The 26725-nt window shown below is 36.9% G+C and overlaps 1 protein-coding gene across 3 annotated transcripts in view; it reads right to left on the bottom strand.

Annotated features, from left to right (window-relative positions):
• The window catches only part of nfatc3 (nuclear factor of activated T cells 3), a 52328-nt gene that overhangs the window by 17437 nt on the left and 8166 nt on the right, over positions 1–26725 (bottom strand). For 2 of the 3 annotated variants that reach the window (XR_010000637.1, XM_008113943.3), the window contains exons 2-9: positions 25336–26434; positions 15779–15941; positions 8233–8432; positions 7768–7940; positions 6413–6553; positions 5560–5615; positions 4487–4613; positions 1596–2645 (exon numbers count right to left, since the gene is read on the bottom strand). Coding sequence is in view for 2 of the 3 variants with exons in the window: in XM_008113943.3 (XP_008112150.1) it covers positions 1596–2645; positions 4487–4613; positions 5560–5615; positions 6413–6553; positions 7768–7940; positions 8233–8432; positions 15779–15941; positions 25336–26434 (3009 nt within the window). In the remaining variant the exon portion in view is untranslated. The remainder of the gene's footprint in view (positions 1–1595; positions 2646–4486; positions 4614–5559; positions 5616–6412; positions 6554–7767; positions 7941–8232; positions 8433–15778; positions 15942–25335; positions 26435–26725) is intronic. The other variant, XM_062961987.1, reaches the window with a different exon arrangement.

Here is a 26725-nt window from a genome sequence, read left to right as displayed (position 1 = left end):
AATGCAGACACGCACAGGGTATACATACCACACTACAATACTTAAGGTTTATGTTCCAGCTATAAGCCTCAACAGTATCACCTGATTCCCTAGAACTTCACATATTATCTCACATATGGCCATGCTGGAATCACACTGAGATAAAGAGAATATTGCTGGCAGGAAAAATGAACTGAGATCTTATTATGTTCTCATGGGCTAGTTCCCAAACAGATTCCTATTCTGTTGAGAAATCCAACAAGTGAGCTGGCTTTGATCTAGAATGCACAACCCTATTATTTGGCTTTCTAATCCACCCGCTTTATGTAACGGGAAATACAACGGATAAGGAAGTAAAAGAAGATTAGCAAAAGGTCATCATAATCTAATAGTGAACATAATTCAAGCTTAATGTAACTTCAAGATGGCTAACAAGCTGGTCATTATTAGAAAAAGAAATTTCAAATAAAAAAATCAAAAGCTACATAATTGTGCTATTCACTCTATTATTTAAAAACCTTTTAGGAGTTAAGAACAGACATATTGCTTCAATAAATTGAATATAAACTTTCCTGGAAAGTGTCAACCCCTACTCCCCAATCTCATCATCATAATTTAATTTACATATCAAGGACTGCTTTTAATATTAAAAGCTTCATGGCCCATGATTTCCTTTAATTGAATTATCTGCATCCCCAGATACCAGTGGCACATTACTTTTATTATACATATATGAGGTCATTTTCAAAACTAATCATGATGTACTGAGACACAAATAAAACTGAATCGGCATTTTAAAAGTAATGAGACTAATTAAATTTCACTGGTGACAGCATGACTTTGGAAACACCATAGAAAGAGTTCATAATTTCAGTTATAAAAATCTAACAGAAAATAATGGAACCTCAACTGCAGTTTTGTACAGAAATATTTTAGATTTTGTACATCCAGCACTGAAACAGCCCAAAAGAAATCCCAGAAAGCTATATATAGCAAGATTACTCTAGTATAGAAGCCAGTAAGGAGATACTTATCCAAAATTTCCTTTTTTCCTTAAATACTCAATTATTTTTAAAAATTGTAACTTTGTAGATCAATTATAAATGTGCTTGCTTCTTCTACTATTTGAAGTCCAAAACATCTAATAGACCAAGCTTGAGAATCACTATTCTATAATGTCATTATTCAGAAACACCAACATTTCACTCCAACAGTAAATGTATAAACAAATCACACATAAATTCTGCTTCTTGCACAATTAACATCTGGCAGGCTAAAATACCATTCTGCTTCTTTATTCATCAAACAACATAAAGTAGAGGTTTTCCAAAAGAAAAAAAGACATTTTTTGAAATGTATAGTGAAACTTGCTATCAAAATGTTAATGGCATTCATCTATATCTATTTTATGGAACTAAACAGAAAAGCCCACAAATGGAAGCAAACATTCCTCAACTGCATGTGCTGCAGCCCCAATGATTGCAATGAATAAGAAATCTCCAAACAATCTGAAAAGTGAGGTGTGAAGACTAATCAATGATACTGCTCTATTATATTATCCTTTTGAAAAAAACCCTGCTGTTCAAACCTTTCACTCTGATACAATTATCACTTACCATCATCTAGAGTGATGTCTTGCAGCCCCATTGTCTGAAAATTCAACTCCTGATCCTCTGGTTCAGGCTTAACGTTAACAGCTGACCCCTCTGATGAAAATGGAGATGTATCACAAATGGGATGGTGAATTAAAGATGATGCTGCGGCAATTCCTCCCAAATCTGGGCTATGTGGCTGTGGGGACTGCTGTCCAGAGTGACCAACAGCATTTGGAGGAGGAGGAGGTGAGGCAGGTCCTGAGCTAGGAGTCTGGTAAGGCATGGGTTGCAACTGTGGTGAAGATGGCCCAGACCGTGGTGAATGGACCAAAGAATGAGAAGATTTTGGTGATGGTGATGGAGTATTACCTTGGTTTGAAGCACTGTAAGTGACCTGCTGCAACTGTGCGGAAGGGTGCCCAAGGGACGGAGTCATTGCAGAAGAGACTGAGCCTTGCTGAGAGTTTGGACAATGGTACCCCACAGGTTGCAGTTGGGGTGAGGGCTGTCTGGACTGGGCTGAAGGATGCCCTCCTGATGCAGCCGACGTTGACACAGACCCTGAAGAATGATACGGCATTGGTGGCAGAGATTGGCAGCTAAGGTTCATCAATGGAGATACAGTCGCATCTTGCTGAAATGGAATTGCATCATATCCTTGGTTGGAGGAGGAAGAGTTCATAGGAAGACCAGGCTGTCCATTGTATATAACATTAGATTGCATAGGCTGGTAGGAAGGCCTCGTAGAAGGGGTTGCCGTGACCTGAAACGACTGGTGAACTACAGCTGGGGACAAAACAGAATGCTCTTCGCCTGGACTGATACTTCTACCCTGAATGTGTGACAACTGGGACACTGCTGAGGACACCATGGGGGTGTATGTCTGCTGAGCAGGGCATACAAGGCTCCTGGGTGAAGTCGAAAGTAAAGTCTCATGTGAGAGCCCTGGATCGGGGGAAGGCAGCTGAGTTTGGAGAGAAGAGAGTCCTTTAACACCTGGGCAATGAGTCAGGGACAGGGATGGAATCGAAGACAAATCCATTTCATCTCTGTTTTCTTGCTTCAGTACAACTGCATAATAGAAATGAAGCCAACTTAAATTTACTGATAAAACAACAAATATGAAAACTAATAATAGATGCAACTATTGGAAAATAACTGCACCCAGTCTCTGGGCACATATCCTTTTGGAAATAAATGGCAATCATAACCTTATTGCAAAGGAAAAATGATGTCATATCTGTTTGACAAATGTGAATCTCCATGAACATATGGAGGCCACCTTTTGAAAACCACTAGTCAAGAAAAGCATGGCCTTGTTAAAAGTTAACCTTTTGAACAAGTGATATTCATAAGCAATCATGTATTGGCACACAGATAACTCAGTTGTCAAACTGAAGAACCATGTCTTTAAACTGCTAAGTATAAAGACATGCAACTACAAAAATATATTTGGTTAGCAAAGGATGGTTTTACACCAAAGATCATGATAAGGTTGTCAAAAATTATTCTGAAACTTTAGTAAGCCTCAATATATTGAGATATTATTTTACACATATTATACTACTGGCATTATTATGCAACATTTTGAAATGTTTTTCTCACAACAATAACATAAACACCTAAGTAGAACATATATTACTAGTGCCATATGACATTCAAGGTAATTCTCTTATTCTTCCAATGACTAGAGATCCATAATGCAGGACAGCAAGAAGCTTGCATGCAGCTAGACCAGGGGTCCTCAAACTTTTATAGCAGAGGGCCGGTCCACAATCCTTCAGACTGTGGAGGGGCCAAATTATCATTTGGAGGGGAAAAAACGAACAAATTCCTATGCACACTGCACATGTCTTATTTGTAGTGCAAAACAACAACAACAATGAAAGAACAATACAATATTTAAAAATGAAAACAGTTGTAACCAGCATAAACCTATCAGGATTTCAATGGGAAGTGTGGGCCTGCTTCTGGCCAATGAGATAGTCAAGTGAATTAGGATTGTTGTTGTTGTGTGCCTTCAAGTCATTTCAGACTTTGGGCGAGCCTAAGTCTAAAATTATTTATTCATTTACTACATTTATTTATTACATTTACATCCTGCCCTTCTCACCCTGAAGGGGACTCAGAGCAGCTGTATGTACATACAATATATTATTAGCATAGCACAATATTAGCATTATATATTACTATATTGAACTATACCACTATACTGTAATATTATATGTAATATATAACATATAATTAATATTATTATATGGTATTAGTATTAGTATTATATTGTATAACAGAATGATATTATTATCAATATTATAAGTAAATACAATATATTATTAAAAATGATTTTAAAATATTATATTATAAAACTGAGGTCGGGGGCCAGGTAAATGACCTTGGAGGGCCGCATCTGGCCCCCGGGCCTTAGTTTGGGGACCCCTGAGCTAGACACAAATGCCTTTACTGTATCATCCAGCAATAGATAAACAATGAACAATTTCTTCTTTAAAACCACCTTTCCTGCTCTACTGCAGCTTAAATATTCAGAATATCTTTCCTTCCCTCTTGATACAAATGATTAAAATTGCAGCAACTGGGCAAACTCTCAAAATTCAATTCAAGCAGTTTTGAAAAATCATGCCCAAATTTCATTTCATTAAAAAAAGATTACCACCAAAAAAAAATAGTGAAGAGCCACAGTAATGTGAAACGTAGGGTCCTTCCAGACAGGCTATATCCCAGTATCTGACCCCAGGTTTTCTGCTTTAAACTGGATTATATGAGTGCACATTGCCAGATAATCTGGGATAAACAGAAAACCTGCGATCAGATCCTGGGATATACAGGCTGTCTAGAAGGACCCTGAGAACATTTTTAACATCATCCACAATTCACACTCAGATTATCATACATACCTGGAGTGTATGTAAAACGCTGAGACTGGCTTTTTTTCCTCTTGCCGTTGCAAACATAAAACTGCACCTGGACAGCAGCTGAAATTGATTTGTTGTGATACGGAGGAACTTCAAGAGCAATTGTAGCCTGGATAAAAATGAATGAAGTTACATATTAAAGACAAGGTGTACCATATAAACTCCTTCCACATAAGCCTCCTTAGCCTTCAAGGTCACCTAATGAAGGATATGCTCTCTCTTCTAAAATAAGATTTGTTTAGATTATGGCACTGACCCTCTGAAGTAATGGTGTCTTCTTACAGAACACGACTACCATGGTGATATAAAAAGGCAAGAAGAATGTGGCCATAGTACTTCCGCCAATATTTGCTGCTGTGCCACTACCTTGAATTCCTCTTTCTATGCAATTATCTATTCTGTCAACGTCTTTCATCATCCTGAAGTCTCTCCACACAATTCTGTCACTCTTATATCTCGGGCTCCCAAATAAATATAATGAAATATAAATCTGGTTTCTGCAAGGTTTTGTTTCAGAACTCTTTCAACCAGGAGCTCAGTTCTCACATATACTAGAGCAGTTAGGAGGCTTTCTCCACAGCAGGAGAAATATAGAAAGCTGTCACATATAAACTCAGACTGATGATCTTAACACTATCTATATGGACTAGCAATGTCTCTTCAACTTTTCATATCAGAATATTTTTTCAGATCTACCTACAGATGTCAAAAATGTAACCTCAAGCAATCTGTATACCCTATACCCTGAGCTACAGATTTTCCTGAGTAACTGAAGGAATGGCATTGTATCAGAGAAGATGATTTCCAAGAAAAGATGCATCAAAATACATTAGAAAGAATGTGAACCTCTTTCTTACATTCAAAAGTAATATGTCTCCTTGACGCTAGAACAAACTAGGTCCTATTGATGTGAAAAACAATATTAATAACTTATTTCTTAAAAAGTACTATTCATCTAGCAACTAGTGACATTTATGGTGAACCACATTATCTTGACTATTCTGTCAAGTTACTTGCAAGATTGATTTTTTTAAAAATAGCTACAGAAGACTTACCTCTTGACTCCTCTCCCTAATTATTTTTCCTTCCACTTCCCACTGGGGCCGTCCATCTATCAAGAGAAAAGTTTTAGTTCAAATCAGAGTATTCAAACATTATTAAACCATTAAAATTCTCAACAGCAGTAATAACTTGTGAACGACCTGCCTCCTTAAATTATATTCTCAACATCATTGCCACGCACAGCACTGAAGTGAAGTTGACTTGATTAATGATGCTTAGGAGAAGAGTCTAACTGCTAGGGGAAAATTCTATAAATGAAAAAGCTGTGCAGACAAAGCTGGGATCAAGGAAAAATCTGAAAGAAGGGAAATCAGGTGATGTGTTGGCACAACACCCATTCAAAATTAATTTGTGGAATAGTCTGGTATAATTTAACAAAGAACAAAAAGGACAAACGAGAAGGTGGATTCAAATATAGATAGAAATAGCAACAACATCAGGAGAAAATTAGTGGCAAAGTGCTGACACAACTTATTGTGAGAAAATCCTGCAGCCACCTAAGCACCTAATGGACATATGCCAAACATGAATTATATATTTTGCCACTTTAGTTTCGTGGGATTGCAAAGAAATGTATCAAACAGTTTTCAGGTTCTGATAATGCCAACAGAATGTAGCAGAAATGAAATATCAGAAGACGATACTAGTAATATTGTATCTACACTGTACACATAAATGCCTGAGAACAGAAACGAGAACTAATCTCTCTACACGTACGTTCCAGTTTAAAACATCATTATGACCTTCTTGCGCAACGGACAAGAAAACATTTATTTACAATTCACACATCTTCCTTTAGTCCTAAAATAAAGCACTTTCCATGATGCCTAATGAAGAGTAATTTACCTTGCCCCTTTTCAAGAAAAATAACTTTTGATTCTGGAAGGAAGTTAGATCCACTTATAACCAGTTCGTGGCCTCCATTTACTGAGCAACTATTGATGCTGTATTTCTCAATCTGAGGAAGTTCTTGGGCTGATCTCTGGGCTTTGTGAAAAAGATAGACAAAAATGTCAGTATGTTGCAACTAAGAAGGTACAATACTAAAAGCCTTAGCATATGAAGTACAACATATATTATGTATGTAGTACCCAAGTTACAGATAAGATAGGTTCTGTAGGTTTGCGCTTAAGTCAATGTATGGAAGTCGGAACAGGCACATTTTTAAAGTGTAGGTTCAGATATATGTATATGTATATAAAATTTTGGATAGCATAGGGAATGTTTAACACTCCAGTGATGTTTGTTTTGCTGTCTATGTCACTGTTCAGGAGATTTCATCTCACTTTCTGTCCCTGTGAGAATTGGATTAAGAAAAATTTGGCTTGTTATGGAAACAAGGATTGACGAGAAAGCTTCAGTGGAGATATCTTTTCCTCATAACTCTTCTACGAGTGAATTTCCCTTCCAAGGTGTAAATTTCTCTCACTTCCTATTGCCTCACCCCTGTTCTTAACTATGAGTTATATTTAAGTCACATGTCTGTAACTTGCCTCTATATGGTTACTGTGGATTAGATGTTGTTGTGCGATTTTGGATAGTTGTGTGGGACAATTTTGAGTTGTTTATGACTTATGGCAAACCTATCATGAGGATTTAGCGCTTTAACGCACTTCGCCACTGGGGCTCCTTATAATGTCTAAGCTAACAAAAAGTATTTCAAGATGATGATAACAATATTATATCTAACCTACTAATCTAATGCAATTGCAACAAGCAACATCTTCTGGTTGGAATTATCTTAGAGCCATATGCACAAGTAAATTATTCTATGCAATAGTAATTGTGCAACAGGTGTATCCTACCTACAGTGGCAGAAGCAGAATTGCACAGAAAGCATATTCACATGTTCCTTGCCTTTGTAAGTTGCACATTATGCATTGTGGTTATGCATACTAAACTTAGCACTGTGGCTGTATGTTGTGCATTATGCAATAGCACAGAGTTAGTGAAATGTGTTCCTCAATACTGCTATCCTGCACAGTAGTTGCAAAGTGTTGCTGTGGCATGTAGGTATTTATTTAAAGGTGAGGTTGAATTGATGCCTCTATAACTAAAATCAATAAAGGAGGTCCTCCCAGAGCTACAGCAATAGAAGAGCCATAAGAAAGCCTTACAGAATATTAAATCTGCAGGCATATGAGCTAACAGCACAGACACTTTAGATAAAAGAAACAATAATGAAAAAGGAAAGAACTCACAGCATTCAACAGGTATTGATGCAACTTGAAGAGACAAGACCTTTCCGCTAGGCTGGGGAATGTGCACTCGAAATACAAGCCGCACTCTGGTGTTTTTTCTTCCAATATCCGTCTCCCCTTTACGAAGTTCTATGTCTGAATTGCGAAGCTTCAAAATACCTGCACAATCAATACTGTGGAGGACCAGAGAGTTGAATGCAAACAAGTGCTAGCTACAGATTATTTATTAAATAATGCAAACATTCAGACTGCTCAATCACTGGTCTAAAATGGAAGTAACATCTGTACATATCCTGACTGGCTCATAGCAGATTGAGCCACCATATCCTCTCCCACTATCCTAAAAACAAGTTGCTGAACTATTAACTGGTCTTTTGCTCTTGTCATCTATACACTCTTGAACTAAGTATTCAACATATGAGCTCCATGGTTCTAGGGCATACATACGGCAATCATTTGACATACCTGGCTGTCATATTATTTTCAGGAAGAAGTGGAATTTCCAAAACCTTTGTGCTAGTAATTATTATTTCTTGACTAGCAGTAGCAACTGTTTTTCCTGTGATCCTGTGCACCTGGTAAAAGGCATGAGGTCGTAAATAACGATCATCCGCTGTTCCAATGAACATCTGTAGGTTTACTGGTTTTTCACTGTAACCCAAGAGCTGTCAGGAAAAGAGAGAATAGATATAATCTTCTAGAGTTAACCTGCTTTAAGTGATATTTCTACAAAGGCAACTTCTTTTCTATACATGTGATTCTGAAGGCAAGTCACAGAAATTCATGCTTATCTTCAGTGGCATAAAAGTCATACAGCCATTTTTATTACTATAACATCTATACTGGAATTAGCCATTGCAATTGCAAGTATACATCCTTAAGAACTGTGAATTGCAAAATAAAACGAAAACTGTGTTGTCAAAGGCTTTCAAAGGTTTGAGGCAATTGTGACTGTTGCAATTGGCCAGCTTGATTAGTAGTGAATGGCCTTGTAGCTTTAAAGCCTGGCTGCCTCCTGCATAGGGGCATCCTTTGTTGGGAGGCCTTAGCTGGCCCTGATTGTTTCCTGTCTGGAATTCCCCTATTTTTTTTAGAGTTGCTCTTCAATTTATTTATTTATTTAATTCAACCAGAGAAGTCAGCCATAGCAGAGCACCTAATGAACCAACTGGACACTACATATTCTTTGAGAATACATAAATGCTGGACCACTCCAACAACCACCATGTCAGACTACACAGAGAAGCCACTGAAATCCATAAGCATGCGGACAATTTAAACAGAAAGGAGGAAACTATGAAAATGAACAAAATCTTGCTACCAGTATTAAAAACTCTAAAATCAAGACAATAAATAAAGACCTCACAACCTCTGAGAATGCCTGCCATAGATGTGGGTGAAACATCAGGAGAGAATGCTTCTGGAACATGGCCATACAGCCCGGAAAACTCACAGCAGCCCAAAGCTAAAACCAGTTTGCTATATATGTTATTAGTTACCTCCACAGACCATTTGTTTCAAATTATAATTGTCACATTGTAGTGAAGTATACAAAATATGTATATGACAGATGTTGTTATATACAGAAAAAGATGTTACTATTGGCATTATAGTCAGTCCTCCATATACACAGATTCCGTATCCACAGTCTGAAAACATCCCTCAAAATCCCATTTTGCAATTTTATGTAGAAAAAAATACCATCCTACTATATATAATGGGACCTGAGCAGCCACAAACTTTGAAATCTATGCAGGGATCCTCAAACCAAAGCGGATACCAGGGATCATTGTATTTAAAAATCACACACATATTTAAAAAACCTTGAAGTTCCTTTTGAATGTGAATTGATCTTCATCCATTTGGGGGTGGTTTATACAAAACATAAATAGCAGATCTTGGAGCAGGCATTTAGGCTCGTATGCATAAAAGCGTCTAATGTTTATCTGGGCCAACTTGCATAAATGCCTATGTAAGCAGACCCTTTCCAGTGCAAGAAACTCTCCTGGCTGTTTGTCACATGTAGATTCCTCCTTCTGGAACTCATAAAATAGCTCAGCTTTCAGCTCACCATATTTAGAGCATATTTAGTGCAGAAGACAGCAGCTCCTGTCCACTCCTTTTGTTTCCTATTTCAGTTTCTTAACTGAAAAGCACAATTTTGCTATGTGATTTCAATTATTTTCTAGGAACTGAACTGACCAAGAAGGAGAAGTTTTCAAGAATATAAATATTAGTGCTTCTGAGATGCAGAAATCCTATAAATAAAAGGAAGCAATTCTGTTTAAATTGTCCTGCCATTGTCTTGGTGGTAATGCAACGTTTAAGTTATTTTTAAAATGAACTCAACACTACTAACAAACATCCTGGTACAGAAATTAGGAATTCACTTTTCCTAAGACACTATGGACTCTTTTTATCACCAATAAAATAGAGGACTCAGTGAAAAAAAGATGGTATTTCATTTCAAAATAAGTCTGAAGAAACTTAAATAGGAAATGGTGTGCCTTAGTTTATAGGTCTTCCAAAGTTATTAAAATTATCAGTTTTAATATAATATGAAAAAAACTAAAGATGTTGTGATCTAAACAAAACAAAAATCCTTTGAATAAAAAAAGTAAAGCATGCTACCCCGCTCCCCAAACTGAAATGTACAACAGCTATTTTAAATATTTGTAATTGGGGTGCCCCTCGTGGTGCAGCGGATTAAACCGCTGAGCTGCTGAACTTGCTGACCAAAAGGTCAGCAGTTCAAATCTGGGCAGCGGAGTGAGCTCCCACTATTAGCCCCAGCCAACCTAGCAGTTTGAAAACATGCAAATGTGAGATCAATAGGTACCGCTTCTGCAGGAAGGTAACGGCGCTCCATGAAGTCATGCCAGTGGCCACATGACCTTGGAGGTGTTTACGAACAACTCCAGCTCTTCGGCTGAGAAATTGAGATGAGCACCAACCCCCAGAGTCAGACACGACTGGACTTAACGTCAGGGGAAACCTTTGCCTTTACCTTAATTGAGGTGTAAACAGGGACTTATTTTTTTTCTGCCCAATTTTCATGCCTGTGGTAAAAAAAAATTCTGGAAAAGCAATTCAGCACCTTTCTCCCTTCAGCATTTTATAACTTCAAACAAAATACACACACAGATCTAGCTTTAATGTACTTATATCTTTAACTGAGCAGGATGCGGCCTATTTTTCTTGGCAAGATATCCCATTTCTTGGCTAATAACTGCATGAATCTGTAAGATGAGGTTTCATCACCACCTAGTCGTAAATAATTACATCAAAATAGGCAACCTATAATTTCCATAATCACAATGGCCAAGCATCTTGAAGATATCCAGGCAGCTACTGCAACCTACATGCATGCAGAGGTCCAAAGAAACTCACTCAAACTGGAAAAGAGATTTAGTAGAAGTGAACTAAAACTGTTAATACTGAGAAACCAGCATAAACTAGGTAGGAAATCTGGCATTCCTGCTCAGTTAATTTAAAACCCCTTGTCATAATGGCAACAAGAAATGTATATAAACAGGCACTTCTTTATCTGTTTAATGATAACAGTAATGGGTTAAACCCTTGTGCGGGCTGAACTGCTGACTTGAAGATTGGGTTACTAGCAGGAAGGTTGCCGGTTCGAATCTGTGAGACGAGGTAAGCTCCCATCTGCCAGCTCTAGCTTGCAGGGACATGAGAGAAACCTTCCAGCAGGATGGTAACACAACCGGGCGTCCCCTGGGCAACATCTCTATAGACGGCCAATTCTCTCACACCAGAAACAATATGTCACTTCTGACACGATTTTTAAAAATCTGTTGAATTCTATCCTATTGTATTTGTCAACATGCAGTGGAAGAATTGCTAATGACAAAGGTAAACAGCCCAAATAAGGCAAGAGGCCAAAATTGTTGGAAATTACAACCTTCTTCAAGCCTCCTCTAGTAATTTGTTAATCTATGATTCTGCTTGCTTACTGTTTTGTATGCATGTTCTGGTATGCAGCTTCTTTTGCTCTATGTTTCTTGAGAGGTTGTGGGAGGAGCTGCAGACCACATGATCTGATCTGAAACTGCTCAGACCTCAGATTCATCCCTATGTCCTGCTTAATTTAGTTGTCCTAAACCATGCTTGTCTGTGATCCCGGTTATCATTTGAGTGCCCACCTTAGCATTCCAATCTCCTGTAATGAAAATAATATCTCTTTTTGGTGTATTATCCAGTAGGTACTGCAGATCCTCATAGAACTGATCTAATTCTGCCTCTTCAGCAGCTGTGGTTTGAGCATATATCACTGTGAAGGTACAGGAATAACATGAAGATACTTTGTAAGAGAAGTCAAGGGTGAGGGTTCGTGGGTAGGAATGGAGAGGTGGTGGAACTGGGAAAAAATACCCGTAATTTGATTGTGGAATATTAAAGATTGTATGTTTCTCTATATGTGTGTGTATATATATACACATATACATATACACAATAAAAATTAAAAAAACAAGTAGATTATGGATTTTATATGACCTATGAATAAACTGAGGATTTCTGCTCAAAGCACTCGTAGCACCCTCAGGGATTCAGAGGCCAGAAGCAGCACCATGGCAAAGTGAATAGAGACCAGTGATTATTTTAGGTTCTCCTAGAATTGAGAATTCTACTCTGAGATGAAGGGGTGATTTTTTTCCCCATAAAATGCTGACCAGAGAATATATTACTAAATTTTCTCTATTTACACGTGAGTATATACAGCATATACACAAGGTCCTATATATCCCCAATTAAAAGGATTATTTCAAAGAAATACTTTTTCCCTTGAGTCTTGAAAAGACACTGCCATACAGAGTATACAATACTGGACTAACACAACACTTGGCTCGTGGAAGTTTCCTGTTATAGTTCTGTTCCTTACACTCTTTCCCCATTAAAATACATCCAAGTAGAAGTGTTTGGTGGAATTTTGCATGGCTTTTATATACAGTATACACACACACTCTACTTAAAATTACAAATAGTAGCTACATTTTGAGTAGTCTACCTCTAAATTTCAAAATACGTATACAAGCAAGACACTGATAAATCACCCCAAGAATATTAAGTTATATTACATTACTGACATTAATGCCAGTGCAGTGAATATGCAACCACATGTCTTCTAACAAACATAATAAATTACACTGATCTTTAGTAGAGGAGTCAGAGGTATAATATTACATAAAGGAACAGAACTTACTTAAAATATATTTACTATTGGTATCTCTTCCAGCTAAAACGAACAGAAATATGCAGCAGAATTCCTCTTGCTCATCTAATATATACTTTGCATAAGGCATCAAACAGAATGTTGTAAATAATGAAAAAGTGATGGTACACTTGTTACTACTGACCTCTAAAAACCCTCCACTAGTAACTGTATACTGTGACACACAACCCATTGCTTTGTGCAGGAAACTCTGCCAAGCTGTTTGTGTATTTCTGTATCGTTTCCATAGCAAAGGTCAGTGTATGCGTAAGTTAAACTAAAGCTGGAAGGCTAAAGAGAGAGAAGGTCACCACAGGATAAGCTACAATAGCTCCAACTGTACAAGTGTGTTGCAGGTGGATCACTTTGGTGACATGAAAAGATCTCTAAAATGTAATGTAGAACAACCAAGGCAATTAAAAAAATTAGAAGATTCTTTAACAGACACATGCATTTACTAAGGTGGGTGGGAGAAGAAAATGAAATATAAAGTGGGACAAGATAAATAAAGCAATGGTTTTATACAGAATCTAAAAACTCTATTTTATGCTGAATAGAGGAACCTAATTTTTATATTTTCCCCACAGGAGGAAACTGCACTACAGGGTACTTACACATAGAAAATAGAATAAGAATTCAACCCCATTTCTCCTATGCATAGTTGATCCAGTCTCCCCCAACACATACACATATATACACAACTGCTTCAAAATTTGAAGAGACAAAAGATATAGTAATGGATTTCTCACATCACATCCAATTTCATCATCTCACAAAAGGGTACCAGAGATGGCATGCTCAGAGCTCTCCAGAAAAAGAAGAAACCTCTTTGGTGCCCATTTAATTTAGTTGTGCATGGCCCATTTCAGTTTCTAGCCACACAAACTTTCAGTGCTTAAATAAAGCAACAGATTCTAATAACATTTATTTTCACGGGTTATAAACAGATTACCAAATGAGCCAACTTATTTCAAAAATAAAAATGTAAATGATCTGTTTTCATGCATCCAATTCAGCTGCCCTATAAAAGGCTTTGTGTATAAAGCTGGGGTTTCTTGAATCTAGCATCATAACGTTTAGCTTGCTCTTACAGCCATTATAAAACAAGAAAATCCTTGTGTATTGTCACTTTATGCAAAGTCAGTTCAACAGTCCACGTTGAACATAAACTATTCTTTTGGCAAGAATTATCGGGTTTGTTTACAGAGAATGTTTCTGAAGACTAAAACCCTTGCAAAACTGACATAACAGCACAACCAGATACAAAAATAGAGAATCATTTGGGTTCATTAATACATGTTTTCAAATAAAGCAAACAATACAACAGTGGGTTGCTGTGAGTTTTTTGAGATATATGGTCATGTTCTAGCAGCATTCTGAGAATGCTGCTGGAACATGGCCATACAGCCCAAAAAACTCGCAGCAATTCAATAATTCCAGTCATTAAAGCCTTCAACAATTCAACATTGCTATTGCAAGTGTCTCAAGACACCAACATTGTCCACAATGGGAATGGGGAATTCCTTGTGCGCATAGCACCAACTGGTATGCCCTGGTCTGTGAAATTAAACAGGACACTCAAAACTGTTTAAGGTGGGGGAAGGGGCAATCTACAATTATACAGGACTTTGGGCAATTCTGATCCTTGATCATTTCAAGGGGCTCAAACCCCACCCACCTCAGTCAAAGTCCTCCTAACAGTCAGCCATCCAGCCTCTGTTTAAAAACCTCAAGAGAAGTTTAATCACTACAGAAGTGGAGTGCTAATGCTGGTCAAGTTAAGTGCTGTTATAACATTTATAATTTGCACAATGTGTTGATTAACTTGCAGTAATAACCACTAAATGGGTCTGTTGACAATGTTTGTGATGAACCCCATGGGGTAGCTAGTATAGAGGAAACAACACAGGAATCAACTGAAGGACCCAAAAAATGTGAAGGAAAAATTCCAAACTTCATTTAAACTGTAAAGATTATATGAAGCTTATATGTATATATGTATGTGTGTGTGTATGTATATCACAATCCACTCAGTGATTCCGTCACAAGACTATTGGCTTATCAAAATAAGTGAACTTGCCGAAATGGATAAACTTTCAACACTGAACAAGGAAAAATCTCTAACTAACTTTTAAGAAAAACGGGCCCATTTACTGTGTTCCTCCAGCAAAGATGGGGCCAAATCTCCATCACTGGGTTTTTTTTTTAACTAGAAGAGTGTACTATATGAGAGTACTAATGGTTTCTTTTCACTAAATGGGTGTAGAAAACTGAGAGAATAATGCCACCAGACAGAAAAGGTAAAGCCCTTAGATTAGATAACGTCGTAGATTGTTTGTAGTTATTGGGTTTTTTATGTTTAGTATGTAGTAGTATTCCCGAAAAAAGTATTTTTAATCTTTTCTTTTTGTTGATGTTGCTTTATTTTTTGTTTTTGTATGTTTGTGTGTAGGTTTTGTTTTACTTTGTCTAAATAAAACAAATAATTATATCAAAAGAAAACAACACAATCCACATCCCTTGCCGTTGAATTGTTTACTGCCTCCTTTCCCGTTATCCTTCACCATTATAAGCTAGAGGGATGAGAAATCAGGCATTTCTTTTAATTAATAACTTGTAATTATTTTAAGACAGAAAGCATGGCCTTCCTTTTTTTTCCAGCTGCAGACAGTCACTTTATCCCATGAAAGGGAAATACAGGTGATGCTGAGGCTATATATCACGCTACTTGTACAGTGGTTGTTATGGAAGCAATGGAGATGTATAACTACAATGCCTTACCTTCACTACGGGATGCCCACCAGTGGATGCTTTTACGGCCCCTCTACTGCCTTCTGTTTCATAATGTGCTCTATGGTGTGTTTTTGGTTGGACTTCTATTTTCAATTCACACTGTCCATATTGAGTAGGCAAAGGCCAGTCTAGGGGAGGCAACGAGGATGTGCTAAAAAGAAAAAAGAATACAGATTTCAGTATTTATTTCATCATTTTATATCCAGTACATCCAAGAATTGTGTAGATGGCAAGCAATACAAATACACTAACACAAATATAAAACATGCAAACATTGCCCTTTTGGATATCTGATTGCCTAATTTTATCTTCAAGAACTACATATTATCATTCTAAGTGAAAGTAACTATCAATGAGCATGAAATTTCCATAAAAATATAAAAATGCTTAATGCTGAAAGAAACGTATTGCATATTGACCATGCAACAAAATACAAAACCCAGAAGGAGTGATATTTTATTGTCTTAATCATCAAGAAGGCATGATTTTAACATCTGATGAAGAAGCCAGTGAAGCTTCAAATGTCTGCATAATGTGTTTTATATTGTGGAGTTGGCCCAATAAAGGCATCATGGATTTTTTGGCTGGGAAGAAGGGGGGATCAGAATGACGAAACAGAAGCAGAGTAAACTAATCACCAAGTTCTTTTGGGAGGAGGGATAATTATTATATCAAAATTGTCACTTGTTACATTTTAATCAGTATATACAGACGTGGGCACTAGCTTCCACTGCAAAATATAACTTACAAAATCAATCATTTCCCAAACATCATTGTCTTTCATCCAGAGGGAACACTTCCTCTGATATGAAACAACTTGCCCAATGAGGACTCTGCTGCAGAATGAGCTCATGTCTTGGGTTGATCATAATAGTAGGGACTAGTGCTTTTCCCACACATCTACAGAATACGTCACCCAAGCACTATCCTTCCAAGTGAGTCAGATGACAACATGCAGATGGCAGACATGTTAGCTGTAGATGATTGAAACTGCCATTCAATACATGTGGAGGGAATGAAGTTGGGGGAAGTTTTTTTCAGAGGAATACTATAGGGATTGCTCTATGTAATGTCATTGCGATGTAAAAGTATTTTATTGGGTCGTTCATGTTAGCAGCATCCCAGAGGTTTTTATTATGGGAAAGGTGTAAATTTTACATATAAAAAAGATAAGCTGACAAGGCAAAATTTAGATTATCAAAACAAGATGGAAGTCTAGCAAAAGCAGTCTAACACAACAGACACAATTTAAAAATGTGTACTGTTAGTGGTTGAAATACAATAAAGCAGTCATGCACAGCAAAGTCTATACCCAGAATTATAATTTTTATTACTTAATGTGAATTACAAATCAATCAAAAACTAATTCTTTAAGGTGGTATTAGGGTATTATAAAAGCAACAGATATACCGGAGCTGTTCTCCTATACAGCTGTATTATTCCAAAGTATTTATTATATGTACTGGATATAAAATGATGAAATTGATTTAAATGTGTTGCTGGATTTTACTGAATTTTGTTCTGGGCATTGAATTTTGCCAGTCTCTGTAAGCCGCCTTGAGTCCCCTCGGGTGAGAAAGACGGGGTAGAAGCGTTGTAAATAAATAATAAATAAATAAATTATCATGACGCTGTAAGAGTTTGTATTTATGAAGTCATGGAAATACTTTTAATACAATGAATGTCTAAGCAGATAGTTGCAATCAATAATCTACTGAACCTGCAAGAGACTGGCTTTTTCCCACGTGACCTCAGGATAGGGTTCGTTTGTAGATATCTGGATTACTGAAGCTCACTTTCCAAGAATTAAGTGCTGTCCTCCCAATTTAACAATCACTGCAGAGCTTTTCCAGATTAAGCAGAGCCAGGTTTTTAGAACCACTACGTGATCTCCTACTAAATCAAGGGACTAAGTCATCCTGCCAGTCTCCCCTTTCCATCCTTCAGAAGATTAAAAGCTAAGGAGGGATGCATGCACTTCTGAGAAAGTTAAGGCAAATTTGTTTATCAAGACAGGAGACTAAATATATAAAAAGGATAGTGTTAAATGTAGGTTTCTGATCAACCTTGATAGGAATCCTGGCAGGTCATACTAGAAAGGAAATCACTGCCCGTTCACTACTGTTCTGTCAAGGTATCTATGTGCAAATACAGGTATTCCAAGCATTTTGGACAAATGACAGTCAAGCTTTCCACGTCTTATTATTACACAATTTATTAATAATTTTTATCAACTTTTTTTGTAAAAAGAAAAAATGTAATCCACTTTATCATAGGAAAGATGCAGGTTTACAATACAATAACATTCTCCACGTTTTAGTATTTCATAGAATCATAGAATCATAGAATAGTAGAGTTGGAAGAGACCACATGGGCCATCTAGTCCAACCCCCTGCTAAGAAGCAGGAAATCGCATTCAAAGCACCCCCGACAGATGGCCATCCAGCCTCTGCTTAAAAGCCTCCAAGGAAGGAGGCTTATATTTATCACCTCCTATATTAAGAGTAGAGTCTAGCTTATCCAACATAATCGGGCTGCAGAACGTTGGATAAGCAAAAATGTTGGATAATAAGGAGGGATTAAGGAAAAGCCTATTAAATGTCAAATTACGTTATGATTTTACAAATTAAGCACCAAAACATCACATTTTACAACAAATCGACAGAAAAAGCAGCTCAATACATGGTAACGTTATGTAGTAATTACTGTATTTACAAATTTAGGAACAAGACGTCGCAATGGATTGAAAACCTTGACTACAAAAACATTGACTACTAAAAGGCAAACTGCGTTGGATAATACAGAATGCTGGATAAGTGAAGGTTGGATAAGCGAGACTCTACTGTAATACGTTATGATGAATAAACAGGAAAATTGATATAGTTCACTGATCACATTAATAATTTAAAAAATACATGACCATCCATAGATCCTGATGGAGTTTTGATATACCTGATTTTATATATTTTATTTTTAATGTGTTTTATCAGGGTTTTTGTATTTTATGATGTTTTTTATTTTATTTTTATTTCTTTTTTCATTTTTTAGTTTTTATTTTATTTGTCATCATTTTGTTTAAGTTACAGTTAGGCTGTTTATATTGTATAATGCGCCTTATCTTGATGTAAACTGCTTGAATGGTTTTCTTTGGACACTGAACTGTTACCCTATTTTGGAAACTGCCCCGAGTCCCTTCAGGAGATAGGGCGGTCTACAAATAAAGTTTATTATTTATTTATTTATTTATTTATTTATCATTGCCCATTTGAGTCTTCTGAATTAACTATACAAATACCCTTCTATTCTCTATTTAACAGAAATCAAGGGTAACTATTTTGGAACCAAAGGAAACGCAGACACAGCATATGAATGCAGAACTGTACAACTTTGCCAGACATACTTCAGTTATTAGTACTGAAAAAAAGCTCCTTGCCTGGCCACCGAACAATTGCTAGTGAGGAACAGCTGTGGCAGAACTGTCCGAAGGAATACAAAGGAAAAAAACAGAGTACTGCAAGACTACCACAGCAAACACGCACCGCTCCAACACTTAACCATCCAAATGGTGGAATGATCAACCACAAAACTTCTTCCAGTTGAGGGCTCCTGTCTTGAGCAATAGGGCTTCCTGCTCCAAGAGGCCAGGTTGCCAAACATGAAAGAGCTTTATCATGCCTGCTAAACCTGAGCTCATGTCTCAAATTGCCTGTCAGGATAGCAGACCAGCTGCTCCAAATGGTATCAGCTGCCCAAGTTCTTAAATATTGCCTTAGTTATGTAGTTCTCAACCTTTTGGGGAAGTATGAACCCCTTTTAGAACATGATAAAAACTATAGACTCATTCTCTTCTCAAAGTCTTAAACAAAAATTGCAAAGGAACATCAGAGATATCAAAGAAAAAAACAGTTATCTCCACATTTAAGAACCTGGGACAATAGTTAGAATGCCTTTTTAATTAGATCTGAAATGTTTAAATAGAAATACAAATTTTGTGTACTACAACTACACCACACCTAAGAGATTTTGAAATGTGATGATTTAACATCTCTTCAATGGATTAGATATAAGTATATAGAAATATATAAGCGCTGTGCAATGTTAAAAGAAGAAGAATGGTAGTCATAATGATATATAGCAAATTTTATACAATACCATCTTGAACTTTGATTCCTTAGATAATAATTAGAATTGGATAAAGATCTAAAAGAAACCATCTGAAAAGTATAATTGAGATGCATTTTTACAGAAGAAGGCTGGAAAAGAAGAACAATATGAGAACACACAAGAAAACATTAGAAGACATTAGAAAACTAACAGATAATATCACTCATATAATCATAGAATCATAGTTTGAAGAGACCTCATGGGCCATCCAGTCCAACCCCCCTGCCAAGAAGCAGGAATCCTCTCTTTATTATAGAGCAGTGGTTCTCAACCTGGGATCCCCAATGTTTTTGGCCTATAACTCCCAGAAATCCCAGCTAGTTTATCAGCTGTTAAGATTTCTGAGAGTTGAAGGCCGAAAACATCTGGGGACCCAGGTTGAGAACCACTGTTATAGACAATGTACATATGAACTTTTAAATACTTTTTAAACACCTTAAGTAATGAAAAGAAGTGTAATGGAAACTAAGAATTAGATGTAATAAGCCCGGGCTGTGGCGCAGGCTGGAGAGCAAGCCAGCTGCAACCAGCTGCAATGAATCACTCTGACCAGGAGGTCATGAGTTCGAGGCCGCTCGGAGCCTATGTTTGTCTTGTCTTTGTTCTATGTTAAAAGGCATTGAATGTTTGCCTATATGTGTAATGTGATCCGCCCTGAGTCCCCTTCGGGGTGAGAAGGGCGGAATATAAATGCTGTAAATAAATAAATACATAAATAAATATGTACATTGCTTTTTCACCTACCTCCGCACCCCTCCCCAGTGATATATTGGTCAAGACTTAATTTACTAACAATAACTCCATTATCCCCACTTCCCCTCTTTCTTTATTCCTAGCCTTCATATCCTTCCCCCTTGTATGTGTGTGAAAAAATGGGAAGGGTCTAATAAATATATATATAGAAAAAGCATTTTTTCAGAAACCTTCAAAGCTCATCTGTGAATCACCCAGCAACCAAGGATCACAGTTTAACAACTTTTAAGTTAGTCTATCACATTGCAGCCATTCTGAATTCTGAAGAGCCCAATACTTAACATACAAGCTTCCATGTATATGTGTTCTGCAGGATTTTGCTCTATTTAAATTTCAGTGTCATATATGCCTATTAAGTCTGCAGTCAACCTTCTCCAACAAGGAACCATTCAGATGTTTTAAACTCCATTAACCCCAGCCTGAATAGTCGAGGCTGGCCCAATTATCTGTAGAGCATCAGGCTGAGAAAATTAATAGGACTGTAAAAAACTATAAAGAGTCTTTCTCCTATACTAGCTTCAGTTTCATAGCTGCCTAGGAAAACACAAGATAACAATAGTTTCAGAATCAGATACCAATGCCTAATGGCACTCAGATTTATTTAAATGTTGTGTCTAATAACGTTTGCCACTGCTAAAGTAAAGAAAATCAGAATGCAGGCAAACATATACTGTATCCAAATGTTTTAACACCTAAGATTTAATCTGTATTTTAAAAGATACATTGAACAGTATGTAAACTATGAAATGTTTATTTTTCTAACACATAATGACTTCAAAAGTATTGGCTTAATTTATGTAGATACTTATCTCATGTCAACAAATATATTTCTTCAACATAACCTGACTAATTTTATAGGCCTTATTACTGAACACAGCACTATCAAAGTCCTCCAGATATGAAACTGTTTCAAAACATGAACACTAACAGCTCTGAATGTTAACCCAATAAAGATTAAAGTACTGTGGGCCTGCTAATTCAAAATTAGGGTTAATCTTGAAAATGTGTTCTACTTCTTGGCATCTGGCTAGCGACCAATGCACCAACTCCTTGAACTGAACTGATAAAAAGAGAAAAAAGTAGTAAGCTTTACTTAAAGCACTCTCCCTTTTCTATCCTGAATATCAAGAGGGGGAACATTTAGTTTGACATAATCAAAACTAACTCTGCATTTGAGGAAAATGACTGTATGAAAGGAGAGCTCTGACATTTTTACTGGGAGGAAAAAAACAGGCTTCTCAACCAAAGCAGCAAACCTGTGAATACTGAAATCTGTTTCAACAGGCTCTTAACAGAACTGTATAGCCTCCAATATATAAGATTAATTGTAGCAGAATGTTAAACATACCGTACATTCAGATTTACTAGATTCTATCACCTCTTCCCCTGCCCAGTGTTTTAAGAATGTCTTAAACCTCCAGGTATTATAAAAAAACAAAAGTACACCATCTACAACCTGCACACAAAACTGCATTGAACATTTGATTTTAAAATCTGATGGAACCCATTCCAGTGCAAGGAACTCTGGGATATATTATAGGGTACACAACTATCACATTCCCGCACTGCAAGCTTCTGATTACTATTCAAAGCATCACTTTTAATTTTTAATGCCCTCAACAGTTGGAACCCAGGTATAAGGGCTGTCTTTTATATGACCCTGTTCTCATATTGTTGGTATTCTTAGAACTCTTTCCCCACCATCCAAGCACAGGTTCTTTTGGGCTACAGCTCTCTAAACTGCAACTCTTCCACACTGAAGGCGATCTGTCTGCCATGGAATTCATTCATGTTTCCATTGCCAGGTCTTTTTAGATCATGTTCATATTTTATTGGAATTATTCACTTCGTTTGTGGTTTCCTTGATTCATTGTTGTTTAATACCATTGGGGGGAAATGGTATTAAAATGCTGAAAAGTATCAAACATAAATTTGGGCATTATTCAAATTACACAAGCACCCTCTTCGGTGCAGAAATGGGGGGTACCAAGGTAATAATAATAATAATAATAATAATAATAATAATAATAATAATAATAACAACAATAACTTTATTTTTATACCCCGCCCCATCTCCCCAATGGGGACTCAGAGCGGCTTACATGGGGACCAAACCCGAAAATATACAACAATAAAATGATAAAACAATTATTCCAACAGTAAAACATCAATATCAATAAAACCATCATAGTAATCAACATATAGCATAAAATATTAAAAGCAGGAGAGTAAAACAAGGATGCTGCTGGACTGCAACACCATTCTGTCCCAGCAATAACAACAAAGATTGGTGGGCAATATGAGTATGAGTTCAACATCTGGAGTCACACTTTCCTCTTCCTAAGCATAGAGATTAAACTTGTTCACTATATTGTTTATTTCTTTGTTTATTTACCTCAGTTATATACTGCCTTTCTCCCCTAGGGGACCCAAGGCAGTTTACAACATACTACACAACAATGAACATGGTGTTAAAAATGGTCAAAGCCATAGCATTTAAAACATCACAAGTAAAAACAGTTTAAATCACACAATCCGAAAGCATCTATCCAAGGCCAGTCCAATGTCAATTCTTCAGTGAATTTATGATTCAATGAATATGGTATGATATGGTATTATGTGCACAAACATAGTCCTAAAGGGAGGTGGGTAGCACACCAACAAAATAATAGCCCTTCCCCCTGCACAGTTCAGTCCTTTTTTCTTTTATAGCTTACTTGATTATATTTGTGAATCATGTTAATATTCCAAGTATTCTGCTCTTTTTTTAGCCCAAACATCCACAGAATCTCTACATAACGGCTTTAATTTTTAATTCTCAATTCACTTCCCCCACTGTTACTATAAGTTACAAAATAGATAGTGTGTTAATCATATGATCTTAATATATTTTCATACCAAAAAGATGACATTTGCTTTCAAAAAGGATCAATTTTTAAGAAGCTTCCATATACAGTCCTATTTCTGGATGGGGATGATTGATCCAATAAATCCTAGTGTGAGCTAGCAAACACATTTAATCTGATTTAAGTTCCAACTGCTGCTTATTCTATCTCACACCCAGACTTATGTGAGACAAGAGTAATGAAACAGCTGTAGAAATTTTGCTTCACTGCAACTAATGGCAACTAAATAGGTTCATAACTTGAAAAATGTTTGCTGGCTTTGGATCAAGTTGAAATTATTTACTCATATCCAATCAAATTATAATTTGGGGCCCTGATGCAAGAACAGACTTTCACATTAAGATTGCATTAGTAACTGAATGTATTTCAGAACAACTTATCCAGCAATATTGCCCTTGTGGCTCCTCTTGACAGATTCCTGACCACACATTTCAATTATCAATAAAGAAAAAAAATTGAAACAACCTTCCTACATAAACATGTTAGCCTTTAGAATCACTGACAGCTACCGAGACAATAAGAAGCTATATAGCTCCATAAATACAAAGAAGTGCGCACAGATCTGTAAGCTCCTATACATCAACTGGCCTTATTTTGCACCTCAAAGTTCACTCTAACTTAAGGCTTTATAGTGGTTTCTTAGCAAGATTTACTCTGAAGAAGTTTGCCATTGCCTTTCTCTGGGGCTTAGGGAATGTGGTTTGCCTGAAGCACAGTGGGTTATGATTACAGCAATCTGTCAGTTCCATTTTTCCTCCGCACATCTTTTTTTTAAGTCTCAGGTTAGTGTCACCATGTTCATTACAGAATCTGTATATCTTGGAAAGTTCTTATTGAAATACAATGTGAACAAAACTATCATTCCTCTTTACCATCAGACACAGAATGTAGTTTGTACATAATACTAAAATATGCTGTATTTAGTGTTACATGCAGCAGTCTCAAGACACCATCTTCCCTTCCATAACAAACAGCTACAAGGAACATCTGGATTGTCAAATGGTAATTCAATTTTGCATCAGAGGTCCAAAAAAGGATTAACCTTAACTGTGGTTCAAACAATAACCCCATCCTTTACTTACCACAGCTAAGCCCACCCATTCTGACCACTTCTCAACTTGATCCTAACTTATGACCTGTTAAAGTGAGAGATCTCTTCCATTCCACAGCATAAAATGCTGAACAAAACTGGAATGTTGCAATACTTACTTGTGCACCAAATTATATTCGAATTCAAGTATTATGTCAAATATTATGTTTAGACAAAATAGCCTCCAAACAGCTCAACTTGCTAGTTGCAGCTAGAGCACACCCACAAACTTTATATTCATTGACGGAATCAACACTAATGCAATGTTAATAAAAATTATTGTAAGTCACAGACTATTCACAAATAATCTGCAGAACAGTAATAAGAAAGAGAGGAATCACTGGCCTACAAAACAAACCTACAAACTTCATCAGCTTTAGCTAGCTTGACTAATAGTCATGCATGGAAGAACTATAGTTTAGTATTTGGCAAGCCAAAGGTTCCCCAACATTGTTAGATAATTGTTTGAAATTTAGCAGGCACCAGATGCCAGAAAGTCTTAATAATAAAAAGGCTTAAAAAGAACGAATATATTTTATTAGAGTATATTAATAATCTCCCTCTCAAGATAAAAGAACTACTTAATCTCTCATAATAAAGTAAACCTATTGCATTATCATAAAATTACTTACCGAAAAATAGGGGTATGGCCAGGCTTTGGTTTATTCCAAGTAAAGTGTGATGGAACAGAAAGAAATTGGTCACCAGACAGGTCTTTTTTTAATGTATGCTGGGATCCAGAGCTATCATCTATGGCAGTTTCGAGGGATGGTGATAAACTGCCCTGTTCTTCAGAACAAAGGTCTATTTTCCCTGATAAAATGGCAGTCTGGTCATCAGAGGTCTTTCTTGTTTTAAGAGGGATGTCAGTCTCTGCACAACATTGGAAAGGTGAGAGGCCAGGAGTCAAACCATGGAGAGAAGAATTTAGCCACGTGTCTTCTGTTATACTTCCCCTAGGAGAGTGTCCTGGTGATGGGGTTGGAGAATGATGAGGAGAAAGGGAGCCAATGTAACAGATCTCAGCACTAGAATGTCGCCGTTTCCCACATGGTGAGGTAGGCCTTGAGGATGGTCTTGAAGTTGGCCTGGGGCTAAGCCAATTTTCATCTGTGATACTAGTCCTAGGAGAATGACACGGGGATTGCCTAGGTGATAAGACCTGTCCATATCCATAACATGGTTGCCAAGGTTCATCCACTGGACAGCCCCTTGGAGAACCTCCAGGAGATGCCAATGGTGAGCCAAGGGTAAATCGAGCAGCAGCTTCATTCAGTTCTGAATCCACATCATCATAAATATGAGAGATTGATTCGCAAGAGGAGGCATCTGAGAACCAGCTCCGAGACGAAATGCTGCTAGCAGGACTTGGGCTAAGGGAGGATTCCCGGTAAGATGGCTCAAGAGGAAGATACAAGTGGTCCCTTGAAGGCCTTTCCATATATTCATTTTGAGGGCCATTTGTGTGCATCTCATTTTCACTGTTTTCTATTCCTTGATGACAATTAGGAGAAATAGAAGTAATTTGAATACTAGGACATTCAAAAGGCTTAGGACCACCTAGTGGACTGCTTCCTTCGTAGCTTTTATGACCTTGCAGTCTATTAGGAGAAGACAAAGGAGAAGAATGTGACTGAAATCCATGACAGGGGATACAAATAGGATGGTTTACAGATGATGAGTGGTCTACATTGAAGATGCACACAGATGCACAATTGTCAGGTTCAAAATCTGGGGAAAAAACCAAGATATATTTTAAAATTTGATTACTATTAAATCAAGATAATCTTTTGAAACACGTTCTCTTACAAAAATTTTATGTTGGATGTTGCTATCATATCCACTACAACATAAACCATTTCTTCATTAGCCTGTTTTAAAAATATTTGTAATTCATCTTTAAGAAAGTGTATGGGGTATCACCAAAACATTTCATGACATTCAAATGATGAAGATATAGAGGCAGCAGGAAGTATGCAGCAGATGTAGATTCGCAAATAAAATTCAAGTAGCAAGCCTCAT

This window comes from Anolis carolinensis, unplaced genomic scaffold (assembly GCF_035594765.1).
Source record: "Anolis carolinensis isolate JA03-04 unplaced genomic scaffold, rAnoCar3.1.pri scaffold_9, whole genome shotgun sequence".
Taxonomy (NCBI): domain Eukaryota; kingdom Metazoa; phylum Chordata; class Lepidosauria; order Squamata; family Dactyloidae; genus Anolis; species Anolis carolinensis.
Note: the sequence above shows the minus strand (reverse complement) of the source record. Positions and strands in the feature narration are given on the sequence as shown.